This window comes from Phycodurus eques, chromosome 18 (genome assembly GCF_024500275.1).
Source record: "Phycodurus eques isolate BA_2022a chromosome 18, UOR_Pequ_1.1, whole genome shotgun sequence".
Taxonomy (NCBI): domain Eukaryota; kingdom Metazoa; phylum Chordata; class Actinopteri; order Syngnathiformes; family Syngnathidae; genus Phycodurus; species Phycodurus eques.
Window position 1 is genome coordinate 9,724,639 of NC_084542.1, and position 19,950 is coordinate 9,744,588.

General features: G+C 41.8%; 1 protein-coding gene across 4 annotated transcripts in view; it reads left to right on the forward strand.

Moving 5' to 3' along the window:
- Nucleotides 1-596: 596 nt before the first annotated feature.
- The window catches only part of rgs6 (regulator of G protein signaling 6), a 67,442-nt gene continuing 48,088 nt past the window's right edge, over nt 597-19,950 (forward strand). Inside the window, exons 1-4 of one of the 4 annotated variants that reach the window (XM_061704866.1) lie at nt 5,814-5,898; nt 7,979-8,027; nt 8,123-8,251; nt 8,707-8,807. In XM_061704866.1, the coding sequence (XP_061560850.1) occupies nt 8,742-8,807 (66 nt within the window). In that variant the 5' untranslated portion in view covers nt 5,814-5,898; nt 7,979-8,027; nt 8,123-8,251; nt 8,707-8,741. Of the gene's footprint in view, nt 1,002-5,559; nt 5,899-7,978; nt 8,028-8,122; nt 8,252-8,697; nt 8,808-19,950 lie in introns of those variants that run through there. The other 3 variants (XM_061704864.1, XM_061704865.1, XM_061704867.1) reach the window with 3 other exon arrangements.

A 19,950-nucleotide genomic window follows, 5' to 3' on the forward strand; every position in this document is an offset into this window, starting at 1 on the left:
CGGGTCAAATCGTCAAGTGGACGAGCAGGCCGGTGCAGGGTCGGGCGTAGGTTCTAAGACGAGAGCTGGCTCTGGGGCCTCCTCTGGATCAGGAGCAGGGGGAGGGTTCGGTGGAAGCACAGGCGGAAAGGCCCCAATCACCTCATCCCCTTCGTCTTCCACGACGATCATACGCTCTTCAGCCTTGGCGTTCCCGTTGGTCTCGTGGCCGTCAGGCGTAGCCCACCCCTCCCGTCCTCATCTTCAGTCTCCGGGAAGATGGCCCTGAAATCTATATCTCCCCTTCCGTTCCACCGTGGCCGTCTTATCGGGCTGATGGAAACACAGGTCCCATTGTCCAGGTGAGCGGTTATACAACACCCCCCATCAGGAAACATCCACATCGAGTGGTAGAAGCGGTGGAAGGTGCCGTTCGGCTTTCCTCTGCTGTCGTTCCAAGCAGAGGGGTCGTGACTCTGACTGACAAACGGCCTCATAACAGATGCACTGGTGAACACCCTCGAAAACTCTGGGCGTGCCAGATCTTCGGGAAAAGACTCCCCCTCGGGCAGATGCAGCCCATTGGACAGGAACCAACATTGCACAAATGTTCTGTGGCTGCATGCTCAGCTTGTGCTTTGATCTTCTGCTGGTCTTCCTGTCAGGGTTGGACAGAGAAGAATATATAGTGCAAACTTTGTGCGTGTGCTTGCGTGTGTGAGTCTCTCACTCTGTGTTTCTGTATCTCACTCTGTCTCTCTCTAGCTCACTTTGTACTTTGTCTCCCTCAAACTTGCTGCTTTCTGACACATGCCTCTCTCTCTCTCTCTCTCTCTCTCTCTCTCTCTCTCTATCTCTCGCTCTCTCTACTCCCCCCCCATTGCTCTCCCATTTTCCCGCTCGCTTCCTCTCTCTCTCAGTGCAGTGCACGCGCCTGTGTCTGTGAAGCTGTTTATATTATGTGAGCTACACGAGACAGAGAAGAAGAAGAAGAAGAGGAGGAGGAAAAAGAGACCATAGAGGTGAGAAGGAGATGACCGACTGGAATGTGTTTCTATGTTCTTTCATCATGCGAATAATTATCTTGTCTGTTAACTTGGAAGTGACACACTGCCTGTTATTAATTCTGTGTGTGCGTATGTGTGCGCGCACGCAGTGTGCTGGTACCAGATGTTTAGTTGTCACCTGGGATTTAAACTCACAAGATGCTTGGTCAAGTGTTCTGCATCAAGGTGTGTGTGTTTTTGTCAGAAGAGACTCGACTCCTGCACGATTGTATTACCCAAGTAAATGAAGTTATGCACTTACATTTGTGTGTTAACATGTTAGATTATACCGTTCGGCCAACCATCATAAAAACGAAGAGAGCAGCTAGCATCATGAAGTGCTTTAATTGCAGACTATATTTTCTTTGAATGCTTGCATTTTTGTGTGTGTGTTAGATTGTGACTTGACACCTGCATAGTTGTGTTGCCTAAGTAAACGAAATGTGTCATAAGAGTGAGTACACCCTGCACATTTTGGTTAATATGTTCAACACTGAAGAAATGACACTTTGCTACAATGTGAAATCTAAATGAACTGTACTTTCAAAATAACTCAACTAATCCGCTGGTAACAAAAGTGACAACACCCCTAAGTGAAAATGTTCAAATAGGGTGTACTCACTGTGACAGACTATATTGACTGATCGTTTACGCCAATAACATGCTTGAATGGGGTCGTTCCGTATATGTATGTATGTATGTGTGTGTCAGAAAATCTCATTTAGGCTGCAGCTAGTGGCTCTGTGTATTTATGAAGTGATCCTCAGAGAATGGAGAGACCACCGACTAATGTTGAGGAGAGAGTAAGAGACAGGATTACTAAAGGTTTACACATGCAGAAACTGACGTGAACCTAAGCTTCTCTTTCTTTTTCTACTACTGTAGTGCTTTTTTCTTTCTTACCTGGCATTCTGGATGCCCGGTGGCACCATGCTGCCTCTCACAGGCCAGTCTTGGTACTACGCCATATATTTGGTTTGCGGGAGAGAACTTGCGATTGTCTATGGAGATACTTTTTGTGCGTGTGGTAAGGCTGAGTTGGTCCTCTCGAGTCATGTATGGGGTCTCTCAGATTTAAGAAATCCGTAACAGATGATATAAATCTGTTTGTTTGCATGTACCCTGCTTTAGTTAGTGTTGCAATGTGGAAATAGGTCCACAACAAAAAAAGTATGAAAGTGTCAAGCTTGTCATCAAGTCATCACAGCCGCTGGTGGGAAATAGGAAGGTTGTTCCCCAGAAACTTTCATCTCAGAGTGCACTCGGAGGTTGGAGGATATGGCGGAACTATAACCTGCTTGAATGCAAATAAAAAAATGATGAAATGAGCCATTCATCTCCACATAAAATCCTTCAATTGTCATGGTGACAAATCACCCTCATATTGGGCCAAAGTCTAAAGGTGAAATCTTTGAACATGACTATGAACCATCTTTGGAAGGTTGTGATGATTTGCTACTCTCCTCAGGCTGCACCCTGAAGCCACAGTATAGTGTTGCTTTACAGCAATTAATGCAACAACACAACCTTGACACAAGTACCTGAACATTTCATTTGCGTGCAAATCCATGCAGATAGAGAATATGTTGGCGCAATTAATCCAACGCCACATCTATGATTCCAGACACACAACACTGCTACTGTCACTTTGTGTGTTTCAGCCCATCCATTCAGGGATTTTTAAATACCTGTTAAAGAGATGGTACACCCATTATTGTGTTTGCTACCTTTGGTATTGGATCTTATAAAGCGGAGTGCAGTGCAAACATACTAAAGACTTACAATCTTAAAGTAAGCAAGTGTCCGATTTTCATACTGGTGGCCTAGTATCATGATGGCCAAGTCACGCAAGAAGAGTCCAGTGGCTACGATTAGCTTGACCGGGATGACCGAGAATCTACACGTACATAAAGAAAAAACATATTAAGCAAGCACATTGGTGTTTTCTATTGTTATTGCGACAGTATGTTAAAAATGATTAACGCAATTATGCAATCATGCTAACAATAGGTCTCTAAAACAGTCGTCCATCATGACCAACGTTACAATACAGTAGCGTAATAGGTCTAGTAGTAGGTCATTGTCACATTATGTACAGTTTATATTTAAATTTTTTCTGTATTTAGGCACAATGTGCCTAAATAGAGGAAAATTGTTATAAAAAGTGAAATACAACTGAACTGTACTTGGGCGTGTACCACTTTCGCGTACCACTCGAGTGTGCCCGATTACCACTAGCAGCTGAGAGTCACTGCTCTAAAAGATTATCTTGAGCGATTATTCTGCGGTGTGGGGTGCGATAAGACTGATTGTTCCACCCTAATTTGCTTGAAAATGGTCAAAGCCGTCTATTGTAAATGTCTGGTCCAATATCTACATTTGCAAATCCTTTTGGCTGAGCCACTTACTCTGTGATTGTGATGTGGAATGAAACAATAGCCAGTCCCAGGCATCGTTTTGTGCGTGGTGTGCTGAGGTGTGTCTGGATACACCACACACTATAATAGCAATACACACGCACACATGACTCTTTTTTTTATTTTTTTTTATTATTTTTTTTTTTTTTTCCCTTCCTCATGTGTGGGGCCCCTCACATTTTAAAACTGTGTATTAGTGCATCCCACTTCAGATTGTGCAGGTGCACCTAATATCGCAGCAAGTGTATATCGTTTCACAAGCTCACTGATGCGCAAACATCTGTCTGATAGGAGTATTGACCTTAAGAACCAGTTGACTTGGAACTAAATCCCTGATAGTCATGGACAAAAAAACCATTAAAACCACATTATTGAGACACACATACACGCATGCAGGCGCACACACACGGACATGCACGCACATCAGACGTTGTTTCAGGAAAGTGCAACGCTTTGTGTTTGGCGCCGCCCACCAGTGCGACAGTCATTAATTTCTCATCAAAACCTAAATAAAACGATAGTACAGTGTCTACGTACTATATTGATACAGCATATACTGTAGCAGCTTCGGTTCTTGCAGTAATATTTGCGGCATTAATCTATTGCTTTGTTTTGTGAATTTGGAAAAAAGGCACACAGACAACACTTCATGTTATTCTAATGAATGCTGCTTATTTTTTTTAAGTGGTGCAAATCATGGCTCAATAAAAAAAAAAAGTATATAAGAAAACATGTTCAGCCATCTGTTTACTATATCGCTTATGCTGCATCAACTATTTCCATTAATGTTTACAGCTAAATATTTTTTTCAATTGGTTTATCAACTGATCATTGCTGTTTATTTGGTATTGTTTAATGATTACAAAATACATAAACAACAATTAAGCCATATAACACGAGAGTGAGTGATGGTGTACTCGTCAACCGTTTTAAAACTGAGAGATACTTCGTTGGTACTGATTAATGCAAAAGGCTACTAGTTTGATAAGCTCATTTGAAGTTGCTACAGTGCAGTTACAGGTTATTCATACCACGGCTACAAATAATTATTTTCATAATAGGTTCCAATAGTATTTTTTTTCCATGAATTGATTCTGATTTAGTTACAGGTTCGGTCTGTAACTTGTCAGAAAATAGTGAAAAATGTTGATCATTGTTTTCCAAAGTAAAAGCAGATGTTTGCAAATGTCTTATTTTGATGAAACACAAAAGCTAATCAGTCTGCTTGCATGGACGATGACATAAATCTGAATAGATTTACTGTTGACAGGCTGAAATTCAAAGGATTTGGACAATTTTAAGTTAAACATTTAATTTTAATGGACACTTTTGTTTCAGTACCACTGGTTGTTTTAAATATAAGGAAAGAAACTTTTTTTTGTGGGACATTACATGTCAGTGGATTCATCCTGCCCTAGTTTCCCTCTCGTGACACCACAATTGTTAAATATTTCATACTATTGTGACTTTAAAGTCCAATCTCTACTTACTTTTCAATTCAAATTTAAAGGTCGAACATGGGTTGATATCTTTTCAATTTGACAAACAAGCCGGTGATTGTTACTGTGTTTAATATTAAATTAGGTGCGTTGAGGAATATCTTGCGTCTGTCTGTGTGCACATTGTCTGTCACTTTCCAGCCGTTCCTTGCCCACCACCTTTTTGTGTCATTATTAGCGTCACCTGTGCCACCATGAACTCCGTCGTCGGCCGTGTGTCTCGTCCAATCTGTTGCTTTCATCCCCGGTGTCTTGTCAGATGGTTGTGTGAGGCGAGTCTGTTCCTTACAAAGTACAACGTGAGTGTGAATAATTGTTTGCCTATATGTGCCTTGCGTTGGCTTGCGACCACTTTTTTACTGAATTTCATCGAAATTCAAAATTGTGACCTCATAGAATGATCGCAGTACATTAATATGGTGTTTTCAAACTCTAAAATATAAAATATATACATTATGTCAACATTTTTGATTTAATTTATACCAAAACTTCTGTAGTATAACATGATGGTAATTACCTTTCGATGAAAAGCTGAGGTTCCTTGGCCTGTAAAGGGCTCACAAAAACAACAATTAATAAAAAATAGTGTCTGATTCATCCCTTTTGCTCTTATTTCAGCAGCAGCTGAATCCTGATGGGGGGACAATAAGGGTAAGGACGAGAGAGAGAGACGCTTTGAAAGAAGACAGGATAACGTAACACGGGCAAGGAGGACTGACAGGACGCGAGGAGATGGCTGAGGCACCAAAACAACAACAGCAGGAGCAGCAAGAAGAAGAAGAAGAGCAGCCGAGTGAGGAGCAGCTGAGCTCTTGTGGGTCCATGGATGCCGATGAAGAGGTCGAAGACCTGAAAGAGGACGTCCGGACGCCTCCGACCCGACCGCTACTGTCCATGAGGTCCTTGAGCATCGTGGACTCCGACGACGACTCTCCCAACATGATCGTCTACCGAAAAGTAAGACAAACGATGCGCTGATTTTCTTTGTGATGAATGGTCACTAACATGCTCAGAGCACCCAGTTGGAGACGAACTCATCACTTGTCCCTTGTGCTATTCCTAAATGACAAGTGAGGAAAGGCAGCGGTTGTCAACCTTTAATTTGGACATTTCGTTTCATTTAGAATTTACCTTTTAGAATTTAATATTTCACTGTCACTGTTTTTTGGTGCCAGTGAGTGCGAGCATATAGCTGAACTTTTATCTAAACTGAGGTTTTATCTTTTTCATCTGCATAAGTTTTCTTCCAAGACAAACGGGAATAGAAATAATGCTGACTTTAAAAAAAAAAAAAAAAAAAAAAAAATATATATATATATATATATATATATATATATATATATATATATATATATATATATATATATATATATATATATATATATATATATATATACATATGCACTGAATCCTCATTCAACGTGGGGGGATATACATTCCGGACCTACTAGTGAGAGCATAGAAAAAGTTTCGAAAAATAGTTTTACCTCCCCTACACAGTTCAAAGGTATTAAAACAGACTTAAACCTGTTAAAGCACAAAGTATTCCTTAATCTGTTGTTCTCACTCTTGCTGTCAAGAAATGGATGAATATTATATCACATCACTTTGAGGTAATGAAAAGATGACTCTCGCTCGCACAGTTCTTCAGATGAGGCGAAGTGTGCTTGCTTTGTTCACTGTAGGTGATAAATGGCAATGACAAATTGCCTTGGCTTGCTCTTATGGCTGTTGTAGAAAATTCATCTTCACGGGACCACCGTCGGTTGGAATACGGCGCTATCGGTGAACTCCTGATGTATTGTTGCAATAAAGTTGGATTATAGAGCGAGCCGACATCTGTATCACCGCCTGGCTATCTGATACTTGTCCACGGTGCCGCTCTTATCGGCCTCCGGAGGGAAATATCTGACTCCAGCAGCTCTGTGCTCCGCTAGCTTAGTCTGCTTGTTGTGCCGAGCAACTTTCGCCCCCTGATAACGGTTGCCCGGAATGAGCATGGTTGGAGCATTGGGGGTGGGGACCGAAGCAATTGGGTAGCTGAAAGGTTTGAGGAACTGTAAAGCGGATTGAGAATCCTGTGTTTTTCATGATAATATCTAATGTCAGGTATGGTAAATGATCTATTTTTTTCCACAATGTAATGAAAAACTCCAAAGCGCTCGTTTTTCTTGGGCAGTCGAGCCAGTAGTCTGGTTGTTTCGACACAGATATGCAATTAACATAATTCTTGACTTGGCAAAGACATGTTGCGTCATCCAAAATTGTGGGAGCCATTGGTAGTGTGGTTGATTATTTTTTTATTGTATTTTTTATTATCATATATTTGAGATATATATTATCACATAGGTGATTTGATGCTACTTTGGCTACTTCTTGGATTTACTCTACTGGCAAATACCTAATACATGTTAAGTCAGACATTGGGTTAGAGGAATAGTGGTGCCTTGAGATATGAGTGACCCAATTTGCTGCTTTGACTTACAAGCAAAAATTTGAAATATGAGCACCTTATGGTTGCAGTGTACTCAACTCACTTCACAACAAGCAGCAGTTGGCAGATTGTGAACAATTCTTCAAAAAGAGGAATCAAGCTTTTTGAGTTAGTTTACTGGACACACTAAACCTAAAATGGAGAGAATTGCATGTTGTTGACTAGCTTAATGCTAACACATAATGGGAAAGGCTCACAAATAGCATCTTTGTGGTGGTGTAATAACATTTTAAGAAAATGATATTTGAACACAAACGGTGCAGGGCAGACAATATAAAATACTCACAGGCATAGTCTTTATCCTCTGTGGGGAAAAAAAGTGATATTACTGCATCTCATTGAGTCACAGTAGTTGTGAAACTCATCTTTGTTTGTGTCTGCATGACTGCCCCCAGTAGCCAAGTTGCACACACCAGAAGAATCTGCTTTGTTATTACAATAATGAATCAGCCTCATATCTAAAGGCACTACTGTAGTAACAAAAATAAAGCTGTAATTACAAAAATAAAGTTGTAACTGGCATTTACATTTTGTGGGAATTAGGACGAAAATATTCGAGCCGCAAGAGCGAGTGATACATCACTGTCTACAGGTATTTACAATTTAACACGAGGAAAGCAGCTACATTTTTTAGGACCGTTTTTTTTTAAATTTATTTTTTATGTATTTTTTTGTACAACCCAATAGGCTGCCACTCCCATGGGCCTCAATTCTTCACGTGAGCATACTGCATGCAAAGTCGAGGCACACAAGGGAGCAACAAGATGAGATGACTCCATCCCGAAGGCAATCTTGCCACCCCTTTCAAGTACCACAGTGCGTGTGTGCGTGGGCGTGTGTAGGTATGTGTGTGTGTTCCTGTGTGTGGCGGGTGAACGAATGCTGGGACATGACAGTCGGCACCCGCCGTCACGCTAGACGAACTGTGACGCACGCCATGTTTGCATGCGGCCCTCATACCAGCCAGAAAATAACACAGCTAATGTAATGACCGTACGTCTCACTGCTTCCTCGGCAGGCAGCAATTGCACACATTTACTTATTTTCATGGTGCACCAACATAAAGCATTGCGAGGCGGAGGAGATTAGAAAATGCTGGGTGGAGGGCATCGACACAATTTGAATGATATTTTCCTCGTAGCTAGCCTTTGGAAAATCAAGAAAAAATGGCCTTGAGCATAGCTAATCTGCTACAAACTTTTGAATCAGAATAAAGACTTACTGAGTGCATTGTTGAATAACTCACATGTTCAAATGTGCTGTTTTATTAGGGCAAGCCTGCAATTGAGGGAACAACTATTGAGCCATGTTGACACACAAAGTCAAAGCAGCCAGCGGGAAAACTGATTTCTACACCAACAAAGCCTTTATGGTAAATTCTCCTTCTTAGTTTGTGCCGACTACCCCCAAAGACAATGATTTAAGGGTACTTCTTTAATAATTTAGTCAATATTTGTGATTTTGACTGCTGATAAACATTCACACTGTTGCCTTTAGCGTCACTGTAAAAGTTGTTTTCCATCTGAAACAACCATTACCAACAAGATGGAAATTCTTTGGACCGTCAGAAACATCTGGAGCACCTAGATTGCAGATGGCATCAGCCTCTTGTCCTAACAACAACAACAACACATACAATCAAAATTAACACGACTCTGTGAAGAGGCAGCTAAGACTGAAAATATACAAACAAACGGGTAGGAATCGCTGATCAACCAACAGGGAGAGACCAAAGAAACGGACCGCTTCACATATCTAGGAAGCATAGCCGAATAAACAAGGCACCAGGCAAGACACGCTTATAACAACACTGCGACTCATTTGGACCACCGAGGCTTCGTCCCTTCAGAACAAGATCAAGACGTTCAATTGCGACAACAGGGCAGTCCCCCTACAGCGGTCAGCGATAACAATATATATCGTGGAAGTTTACATCGTACGGTAGACCTTTTTATATCTCACTACGATATACAGTATATCATTATATCACAGTTTTATTTCTGCATATTTGGTGGAATATTTTGTGGTCATCGACGACCATGCATTTGTAGTTCCTCCACTACGCTATTTCAGCACAGTGTCTTCATCATTCACAATTTCTCCAGAAAGTGCATTTGTCCTAAGCACAACTGCAACATCATCAGAGGAATATTACCTTTGTTGCATCAGATTGTGAATGTCTGCTGCTTTCCCAATATCGTAAGAATCCTGGATACTACTTTAAGGATTATCTCACGTTTTTGGCAAGTAACGATTCTATGCTTGATTATTTGGTGAGTATATTTTTGTGTTTTTATACTGACTTCAGCTGAATTGTCATTGATTGTTCAAGCTGCTGGTTATCAGGGAAATTTCGATGAATTGATGACGTTTTTTAAAACCGATGATACCACATGTACAATATCATGCCAGTTCCTTGTTATGAGAAGGTGTGGGTGTAATGTGGACAACTTTGATTAAAGACTTGGTGCTGAATCAGGTTGGAAATGGGAAGGGGGTTGTTTATGGAGGAAACCGAAGTGCTGGCAAGGAGAAAGGAGGGGAGATTACAGAAATACAGCATGAGAATAAAGAGAGAGGAAAGCGCTTATAGGCAGCCTAAACCTTGAAAGAGTGTGACTTACAAAAGAGAGTGCCGGCACGCCTCACTCAGTTCTGAGTGCGGCTGTAATCAGGAAGTTTCAGTGAGTGGAGGTTACTTCAGGTGGTAACGGTGCTGAAAGCACACCATCGGATTATGGGGGACAATAAACTTTATGGTCATTGTTTATTGCTTGCGCCAAGCAGGTTGTTTTCAGCGGCAGCATCACTCAGCAGCATGACACAAAAACAACTACTACTAAACCAATTTCCACAATACTTAGTGGAGAGTGCGCCACGGGCTAAGGATGGGTGGGGGAAAAAGGGAGCAAATTAGGAGGAAGTTTTGTCTTTCCTTTGGGTTCCAGGTTACCACATGCTATATCATTTCTGGAGTCGATAATGCAGCTTTAGGATTGTTTGGCTTTATCAGTGTTGTACTGAATGTCATTCTAGCTATGTACGCACTCATACTGGACATATGTTTTGCAAGCTAGAGTCTGTTTTAAAAACAGAGGATGTGATGTTAAGATTCCGAGTGCTGGGGAGTCTGCATGGCAGGGGCGTCCTTTTCCCTGAGCTTGAACATACCAGCTTCAGCACTCTGTGTTGCAATCCTTGCTTTTACAATACTTTTAGACACCGCTGTGAGACAGATGATGATATTTCGGGCTTTGTTGGTTGAGGGAGCTAATGATTTCCTCCTCGACAGCATCATCTGGCAGCCCAGGAGTGCCCTTCCCCACTTTAGCCCCTTCCAACCCCTGCTGCTGCAAAGGAAGCATGCTATTAGTTTGGAGCCCAGGTGTTTTCGCTCATCCTGATCCAGAGGCATTGACTTTCCCTTTCAACGGCTCCACACAAGACTTCGATAGCTTGATGTTGGGCCTGTGCTCGGATTCCCTTGATGTTGACTGGCCGACAAAAACTCTACAACCGACTTCAACTGGAGGAACTGTGGCCTTCCATCCCAGTTGTTCTGCATCAGCTGTCAGTTTAGCTTTCTGATGCCTCTTGCGTGCGTTCAGCGACCTCGCACACAGCTTCCTCCCACGGCATTCTGGGCTTAATGATGTCCACCCTCTTCATTGAAGGGAACCAGAGCACAAGGTCAGGTCTGAAGTTGATCGTCTCAAAGTTATGCTTTAGTTTTGCTGGAGTTAGGCAGGGGCGACACGCCGGGTGTTCTCCATACCTTTAGATTCCGAGGAGTAGGTAGGACATTATCTGTCGTACATAAGATGAAGCTGGATCTGAAAATGTCGGTGTCCCATAACTCCTTCCAAAAGATCTTTTGCTTCTTAATGTTTTACCAAGTCATCCACTGTCCTTGCTTTCCTTGGCAACAGTCCTCGTGCACCTTGCAACCTGTTCCTGCTGGCACACCTACTCCACCACGAAACCTAGCCTCTGAACAGGAGTTGCCTTGTACCAGGGTGGTTGACTTTCTCGAGACAAAGGCCTCGTCTCTCTTTTTTTGCACATGGCCCACGATGTCTTGGTGCTTGAGGGCTGATTCGACCTAACTGCAGCAGGTGTCCGTTGGCTCTCATTTGACAGGGTGGAAGCAGTTTTGGCTACACACGAGTCATGGGACTCTTACTTTGGTTGTCTTTGGTACTCCTCTGACTGGACAACCGGACAGGGGAGGCTCCGAGATCCCTTTTCTGTAGAGTGGCGAATGAAGTTGAAGCCATGGTGCCCTCTTTTGTATAAAACTTAAGAGTGTTAAAAAGTGAGATGGAATATTAAGTCAGCTTTTGATGTTAACAATGGTATACAGTACACATCTATACACTTGCATATTTGTTCATCATTAAAATGTTGTTAAACAAAGTAGTGTAAAAAAGTGGCCCTACTGATGGTAAGTATATTCGAATTTGCAATGGAAGGCCTTTCTCTTAAACAAAATGGTGCCGTTGCCCTTTAGCTGCAGCGAACGCAAGGCCATTATTGTCAAACGAGAGTAAAGCACTTGCACAGCGAAAACTACTAACGCGTGGTTTGTGAGGGCAAAGAGAAAGCGACGTGTTTAGATTTTCCTAGCATCCTCTCAACAGTTCAACTTTAAAACGATAACGGTCCCGCTGATTCTTAACGTTTGCTCTTATGCGAAAGGTTGCCTGGCCATGAAATATGCATGCCCTGGACCGCCGTCCCATTATCTCGCCGGATGAGTCATCAATCACCCACGAATGGGGGAGTCCGTGTAGAATATGTAAATGGTGCTCCCAATTTACCGTGTACAAAGCTTCGGGACGCAAACTAACAAGCTCTGCTCATAATTAAAGCAAAATCCACCCCCACACCCACCGCCAACCGCACCTCCTAAACGAATACACTGACATTTTGAGGTTTTGAAGTTGAAAGGTTAAACTGGGGCCGATCATAAGAGCCGATAGTGGAGAAGTTTGAGAATGAGAAGTGATTCTCTCGCCCACCGGGAGCCATGCATCTCCTCCGACCGCTTCTCTCTTCCAGCTCGCCTTCCTCTCGACATTCCTCGTCCTATTTTTACTCCACCCCCCCCCCCCCCCCCCCACACACACACACTTGCACACACGTGCCTGCCTGGCCTGCCTCTCTTATTAAAATGAAAATCTCTGTGGGTGTATGTCCTGTATCCGTACATATTGCATGTTTGTATGTGTCACGTTGACACTCATTTTCCGTCACTAGTGGATTATATTTGTATTTTTTGAAAAATTAAAATAATGGGGGGGGGGGGAGTGTGCTGTGTATTGCTGTGGAGTGTCTGTTTGCAGAGCTTTGACTTTAGCCTACACAATTTTTCCCCCTTCCACTCCACGTTGACAATATCAGCTGTTTGTACAGATGCCCGTTCCCATATTCCCATGAGGGGCTGCTTTAGAACGCAGGTTGAAAAGCCACATTGTGGCGCCCGTTCAATGCTGCGCCTGCAACGGGGCGCTGAATTACACGTGTACACACGCGCGCACGCAATTTTTGTGCATTCAACACCACAGTCAACAATGCTCCACCCCTGCTTTGACAATGCAAGATGCAATGCTACGTCAGGAGGGTCGCATCCCTTCTTTCGTCGGTACGATCCCAACCATTTCAAACTCCTTATTGGACTGCGCATACTGATACCAATCTCACTGCGCTTCGTAATGTCAGTGTAGAATCTCACCGTGTTTAAGTCGAGCATTGAGTAGACTTGAAATTCATTTCGTGAAATGAAAAGCCAAATTCTTAATTTGCGCCTCTTGTAATAGTCGTTGCCAGTTTATCGTGCGTAAATGTGAACATATCGTATTTTGAAATAACATGATGATGATTACACGTTATAAAGTGAAACCATCAAAAGTGATAGCTTCACCATATGTGAAAACAGCATTGTTGAAACAAACTCTAATTATCTAATTACCTGATACATTTTTTCCATACATTTCATTGCGTAACACTAAGCCTTTATTTTGTGTGTGGAAGCAAAACACTTCTGTACTGCTAAAAACTTTGTCGACAACCTTGAAGGAACACCCAAAAATGTTGACTATTCGGTCGCTGTAGCCAAGGACATAAAACTACAGATTAAAACCGTTCTGAATAAAGCATAGACTTTTACTTATGGACCTTCCTAGGAATAAGCAAAAGAAAAACAAATGATGCACTTATTGATAACAGAGGGCCTGACCAATCCTATACTTTCATTTAAGGAAGCACAATCAACTATACTGTATAAAGTACATCTTTTTAGGCTCATAATTAGTTTTATTCAACATTCAATTTGTTTGCTCAAGAGGAAATTCCATTTAGTCTGCTTTAGCTCTTCACTTTTTAAGGATTCTGTTTTTATGTGAAAGCAAGACCAAGAGGATTTTAAAAGCCACCGGGTGTAGTACTACTACTATGCCCTGATGTCCATCCAGAAGCCTCACACCAGTCTGTTACAGTTATCGACTTCGACTGGATGCAGGTTGCGTCTTAAAAATGGTCCGTTTTATGATTACTGGCATTTACAGTTAATGGCGTTACAATGAAAACTACCACTTGAATTTCAAAGGTCGGATTATTTCTGATCATTTACTCGCCAACATCTCCGAGCGGCTAAAATACAGCAGGCCCAATCGGTCGCATGCCAATCATCGAGCCGTCATCGTTCCGCTTAACGATCAACGCCGCTTCTGTTTCCCGCGAGTAATGGTTTGGATCTATAATCAAAACAAAATCAAATCAATGATGATGCTACTACTAGTTATTGTATAAACAGCGAGGGTAGGGTGTTTGTAAGAAGTTATTTCATAACTTTTAGCATGGACATGGCAGACTGGACACTCTTCACCCAGCGTTGACTTTTTGTCTCCAACTTTCATCCTTCGAGTTGGAGCCATAAAATTGAAGACATGCCCGCTCAATGCGGCCCACTGGATATTTATTAGCCAATTTCACACTGGCCGGATATTTATCGGTGAGCAAAAAGATGAATCGTCTGCTGCCGAACCTCTCCTAAGCTTTTTGGAGCTTTGCTATTATTATTATTATTTATTTTTTTGGGGGTAGATTGTTTATTTGAAAACATGTGACCTAAAGTGTCCTAGACCAGCGCTTTCATAAAGACGTAAACCTACGGGGCGGCACAGGAACAAATAAAACAAACAAATGATGAAATATGCAGCTAATCATTACCCAAAATGTAGTTGTTGTCGTGAGTGGGAACTCTGCGCTCGTTTCTTTTCTAGTTCAGCTCGAGATGTATACTGCTTGTGTACTCGTTACAACCTTTAACAGCGTTTCCTTTGCTCAATGACCATTACACTGCCATTTTTTGCGTTAATTTATTTTGACATTTGTGGCAAATACTCAAATTCCCCTCACGCGTGTTGAGGCCACTTGCGATGAGTAAACCCAGCCGCCTGCAGATATCTGAGGCGAGCTCATCACGACAGCAGGTAGGACGCAGCGAGCTAATCGAATCGAGGCAGCGGTGAGAGGTTAATTGGAGGGGTTTAAATTGCAAATTTCAAGATGAAAGGATTATTAACCATATCGCACATCTTTCTGCTTCTTTTGAATTCACCACTCCGGTTTACTGACTATCATGCATGCAGCCTATTCAAAATCTAATACTCTTATGCGTGTAAAACTTACATAATCTTTTAACTTTCTGGGATCGACAACTTGGCTGAACAATCAAGTGCGCAACTCACAAAAAGTTCAGGATATCGGGCTTTCGGGTGAAATTTCAGGATGAACCCAAAATGCACTATGAACTTTACGGGTGAACTTAAGTTGACCTTCTCTAAACCTTTGAGTACACAAGGTCCAATTGTTTCAGTATTTTTTGGGGCCCACTTGCTGTTCTCTAACAAGGAACTGAATGGACCAATACATCTCCCGGTTCCATTAGAACCACTAATTGTTGTTCACGTTTCGATGTCATGAGTCCCAAGATGTTACAACTGATCAACAGTACCTCGCCATTGTCAGGCTTCAAACAGGATGTTCTCGGAGGCGAGTGGCCAGTGAGTTTAGAGCGTCACGGAGTTTAATCAGCAGCCTGCAACGGGTGCAGAGACTGGAAGAAGTGGACGTCCTTGGAAATGTTCACGGCTCAAACCGCTACATTTCGTCGACGGGGAATGTTCGAAATCATTGAGGGGGGTGGCTAATTCGTACGTTTTGGAATAACCACTAACAACTAAAAATGTTTTTTTTTTTTGGGGGGGGGGGCTTAAGACATTTGTAGGGGCGCTTCAGCCCCCCCTAAAAGAAGCCTAGCGACACCACTGTGCCTAACAATGTGGGCATAATCAAATTCCGTGGAGAATATGTACAATGCATGTGGTGTGATGGAAATTTACCACAGCAGACCAGTACATACAATCAGATAACGTCTTTGTCGGTGAAGCAGCGTGTGGCTCGCTGTCCGGGGTTATTTTTCTTGTCTCTGTTCAAAGTAACGTCAAACAATTGTTTGCAGTCACAAGGCGGCTCATTGTTTGTCTGCCTTACCATTCGGAAGACCTCGTACGCTGCATTCGGTGCATCTGCGCTGCTCTTCTTGCAAGAATCAAAACAGAAAGACAACTCTTGTTGTTTTGATTCTTATTACAGTAATGTAGAAAATACTGCAACACATGATAGGACTGTTAAACAAGTCATTTTTGAAACTCGATCCCTTGTTATCCCTCCTTATCTTCGGTTTGTATTTATAGCATTTTTCAAGCTTAGAGAACGCTTTGGAGTGTAAGACAACAAAAATGTGTGCTAATAATAGCAGCAGCAAGCAGGGGTCACAGACTTCCCACGCTTTCGTACACGGCAATCTGGAAAGAGTTCCCACTGATATACCATATGATTTAAAACATTTTCTTTGTTTTAGGTCTATTAAAACAACGGCCTCAAACTGCACTGGGAAAAAAAGACCTACTCAAAAACAAATCAAACATTAAAAAGAAGACATTTTGCCCCTAAAATAAGGGAAAACATCCGCCAATGGAACGAGTAGGAATTGACTTGATGAGATCTTGTATCTTAAAACAAGTGTTTTTATCTTGCTGAAATTTTTGAAAAAAGCAAAAGTCATAGGTATCTTCAAATAAGTACGGTAAGATGTTTTCACTCAAAATAAGCTCAATTCACTCGATAAGATTGAGCATTTTCTTTGCAGTGTGTGGCCTGTTGTAAGAAGGATCAAATGTTTGTGGACCAAAATTAGATCCACAAGCTCAAGGTAAAGTATTCTATGTACGTTTCCTGTAAGTACAAGGATCAAATCAATATACAGTACAGTATGGTATATTAGCTTGCCAATGACCAAAATTGGTTCAATAATGGCCGTTTACCCGTGATTACCAAATTAGTTACAGGCGGTCCTGACATACGACTTTTGTGCGAGGTACACAGTCACACTGAATTGTGCTAATATTGTTTTTTTATATATTTGATTGCATTGTAGCATTTAAGGATATACTGTTACAAATGAAAACAATAAACACAAGATGCCACAATATTATAGTCCAGCCAGCATTGTGCTGCAGTGGTTTGAGTTTTTTGCTGCCCTCAAATATTGACTTCCAAAACATCCTCGTTGTAACCCAAACAAATCCTCTTTTGCCTGCATTTAAAGCCTTTAGTGCAGCGTTCATAATATTGAATCAATAGTTGGATCAATTTGATCAGCGGTGCCTCAGACAGGTTTTTACGTCAATAAAGATAGTCTTGGCACAAGTTGCACTAACGGGAGTCGATTGTTCACAGCCTGAACCTTCCCCTCCTGAGGTTAAGTAGAGGGAAAGATGCATGGCAAAAAGAAAAAAAAAGTCAGTTTAAATGAGCTCTCAACGTGCGTGTGTCAGTTCATTCAAACATTGACGCACCGGAGCTCCAATGGAAACCGCGCAACCAGTCACACTTGAATGAGTCTGATGTGAATCACTTTCCGGGGTGCTCCGTTCCCTTGACTTTATTCATGCCTTCGGTGTTTTATTATAATAATTTTTTTTTATGGTCTACACACTGACAGCAGGTGTCAAAACAAGCCGCTTGGCGTTGATTCTCTGTCAACGCTTTGACTGTTGCTTGTTCATACGGAATGAGGATGAGGTGACTGCAAATGCGGGAGGGAATTGCTTTACCAAACTTTAGCGCTATTTCTTTGGTCCTGTACGGAGCGACAAGGCGAGCGGATTTACATGTGAAAGTTCAGGTTTCTCCTTTAAGTCTGGCTCGTGACAGCAACGATGTACGATGCATTTAAATGGTCGCATTGACGATTACGAAGCGTTTTCTTTGCTCTGTTGAGTACACAGAATTGCAAATGTGAAATCGTGTTGTTGTTTGTAAATGAACTTGTCATTGGTCCAGTTTCAGCGTTTGAGTTGGAGCAATTTAGATTTTTGGGCCAGGGTTAGGCTTTCAAACTAAGGTTCCAAGTCTGGTTTAGGATTGAATGCAAATTTGGGGGTTTGAAAAAAGGAGTTTCAAGTCAGGATTAGGTTTGAGAGTTAAGGTTTCAAGCTTGGTTTAGGATTTCAAGCAACGATTAGGGTTTCAAGTCAGGGTAATCATGGCAAATTGGGGTTTCGAGCCATGATTGGGATTTCAAAATAAAATTCCAAGTCAGGGTGAGGGTTTCAAATTAGCCTGTGAATATCCTCCTTCCACCAGGTCGCTGTATTCTCAGGGGGTTGAACTGAAAGCAACTGGAGTCTTCCGGTTGTTTCCCTTCTCGTCCGGCAAGGCTTCATCATTTCCTGCACATCGGCGAGATGGGAAAGCTCTCGCGTCGGGGTTTCAAATTAAGCATTCAAGCCTGTGTTAGGGATTCAAAGTGATGTTTCAAAACATGGTTAAGGTTTCAAGACAGGGTTGGTGTTTGAAAGTAGGAAAAAAAAAATCCACTCCAACTTGTAGTGCAGACTGTACCTTGAATTTTGGATTGTGTGAGCAGGGTACATATTACTATTGATGCAGTACTTTTCAGCATTTTATATTTCCACTTCACAAATGCAAGGTTAGATCAGCACCTCTCTTCCAGAAGTGTAAGAAATGCATTGTGTGTGTGTGTGTGTGTGTGTGTGTGTGTGTGTGTGTGTGCGTGCGCTTCCGCGTCCGCGCGTGTCCTGTTTTTGTGATGCAGATGGTGACTCACACACACAGCCAGTAATAATAATCACAGCCAAACAATGTGGGCTGGGTGAGCAGTTTGTTGTTCATCCGGGTTTAGTGGCGCTGTAATTCTTTGTTGTGAACACATTGGCCTTGTCCAGAGAGCAAACTGTTTAATTCCTAATTATTCCCACAGATAATCTAGTCTAAAATGGATTAGCATATTGTTTTGTCGGGGAACAATAACAGGCATTTTCTGGGCTCCAATGAGACGTAGTGGAAATTTCGGGCCAATATTACAAAGGGGAGTGCAGCTAAAAAAAAAAAAAAGGAACATTGTATTGTCTTAAAAATGGAAAGGATACAAAGCTCACAGGATGGTTTAAATATTTTGTGAAACGCTTGACCTCATCTGTAACTAAACACACCTGCAGCTTTTGTATCAGCCAGGCAGCGGGTGGAAATAATGAGGCGCTTGTCAATTAATGCGCTGTCTCTCATTAGCCTCCAGCTGGAAAGGGGCGCCCTGCACTCGTATGACAAAGTACGACTACGACAAATCCAACGGACACGACGCCGCTCAGTCACATGGCAGAGAGTAGTGCTTGTGTACCCACGGTGGGCAAACTTTGGGGCTCAAGGACCACAATTTGTTTTTAAAACAGGCAAATGGGCAAGGCCATTTGTAGAAGAGGTTAAAAAAAAAAGAAGAGTATATATAAAATGGTTTATTTTAAACATAAAAGAACAATTCATTCTGATTTAAAAATATAATTAGGTATGTAATAAAAGAATTAAAAAAGGTTGAATGTCTAAAATTGTACTCATTTTTATTAAAAGAAAAAAAAATAATAAATTAACTATTTAAAAAAAAGAATAATGTATGCATGTGGCCCACACTCCTGGTTTGTTTATTTTTAATTAAAACACATCAAAAACAATTTATCTGACACTTTTATCCGAAGAAATGTAAATCTTCCTTTTCAGAGCCGACAATAACTGCTCACAATATGCATTCACATTTTACATTTTCTATTCCATTTTCCAAGGTTGTCTGCACTTGCACAGCTATCTTCCTCGTCTTGAGTCCTTGCTCGTCTGAAGCGCAAATGGAAAGTCTCGTTAAAAACATAGCCATATGTTAGACAGTGATGATATAATGCACACACTGTATAAAACAAAGGGGGTTGCTAATGTATGCAAATACTCAGGTTAAGACATTTCAAAGACCGCAGTCACCGTCGTCAAAGGTCAATATTAGCGCAGAACAGATGCAAGATCTGTGGTTGCTCGAATGTCACGTTGGGCTCTAAGGGCTGAGGAAGTGAATGTTACTGCTCGAAGCCAGCAGTAGTAAGTAG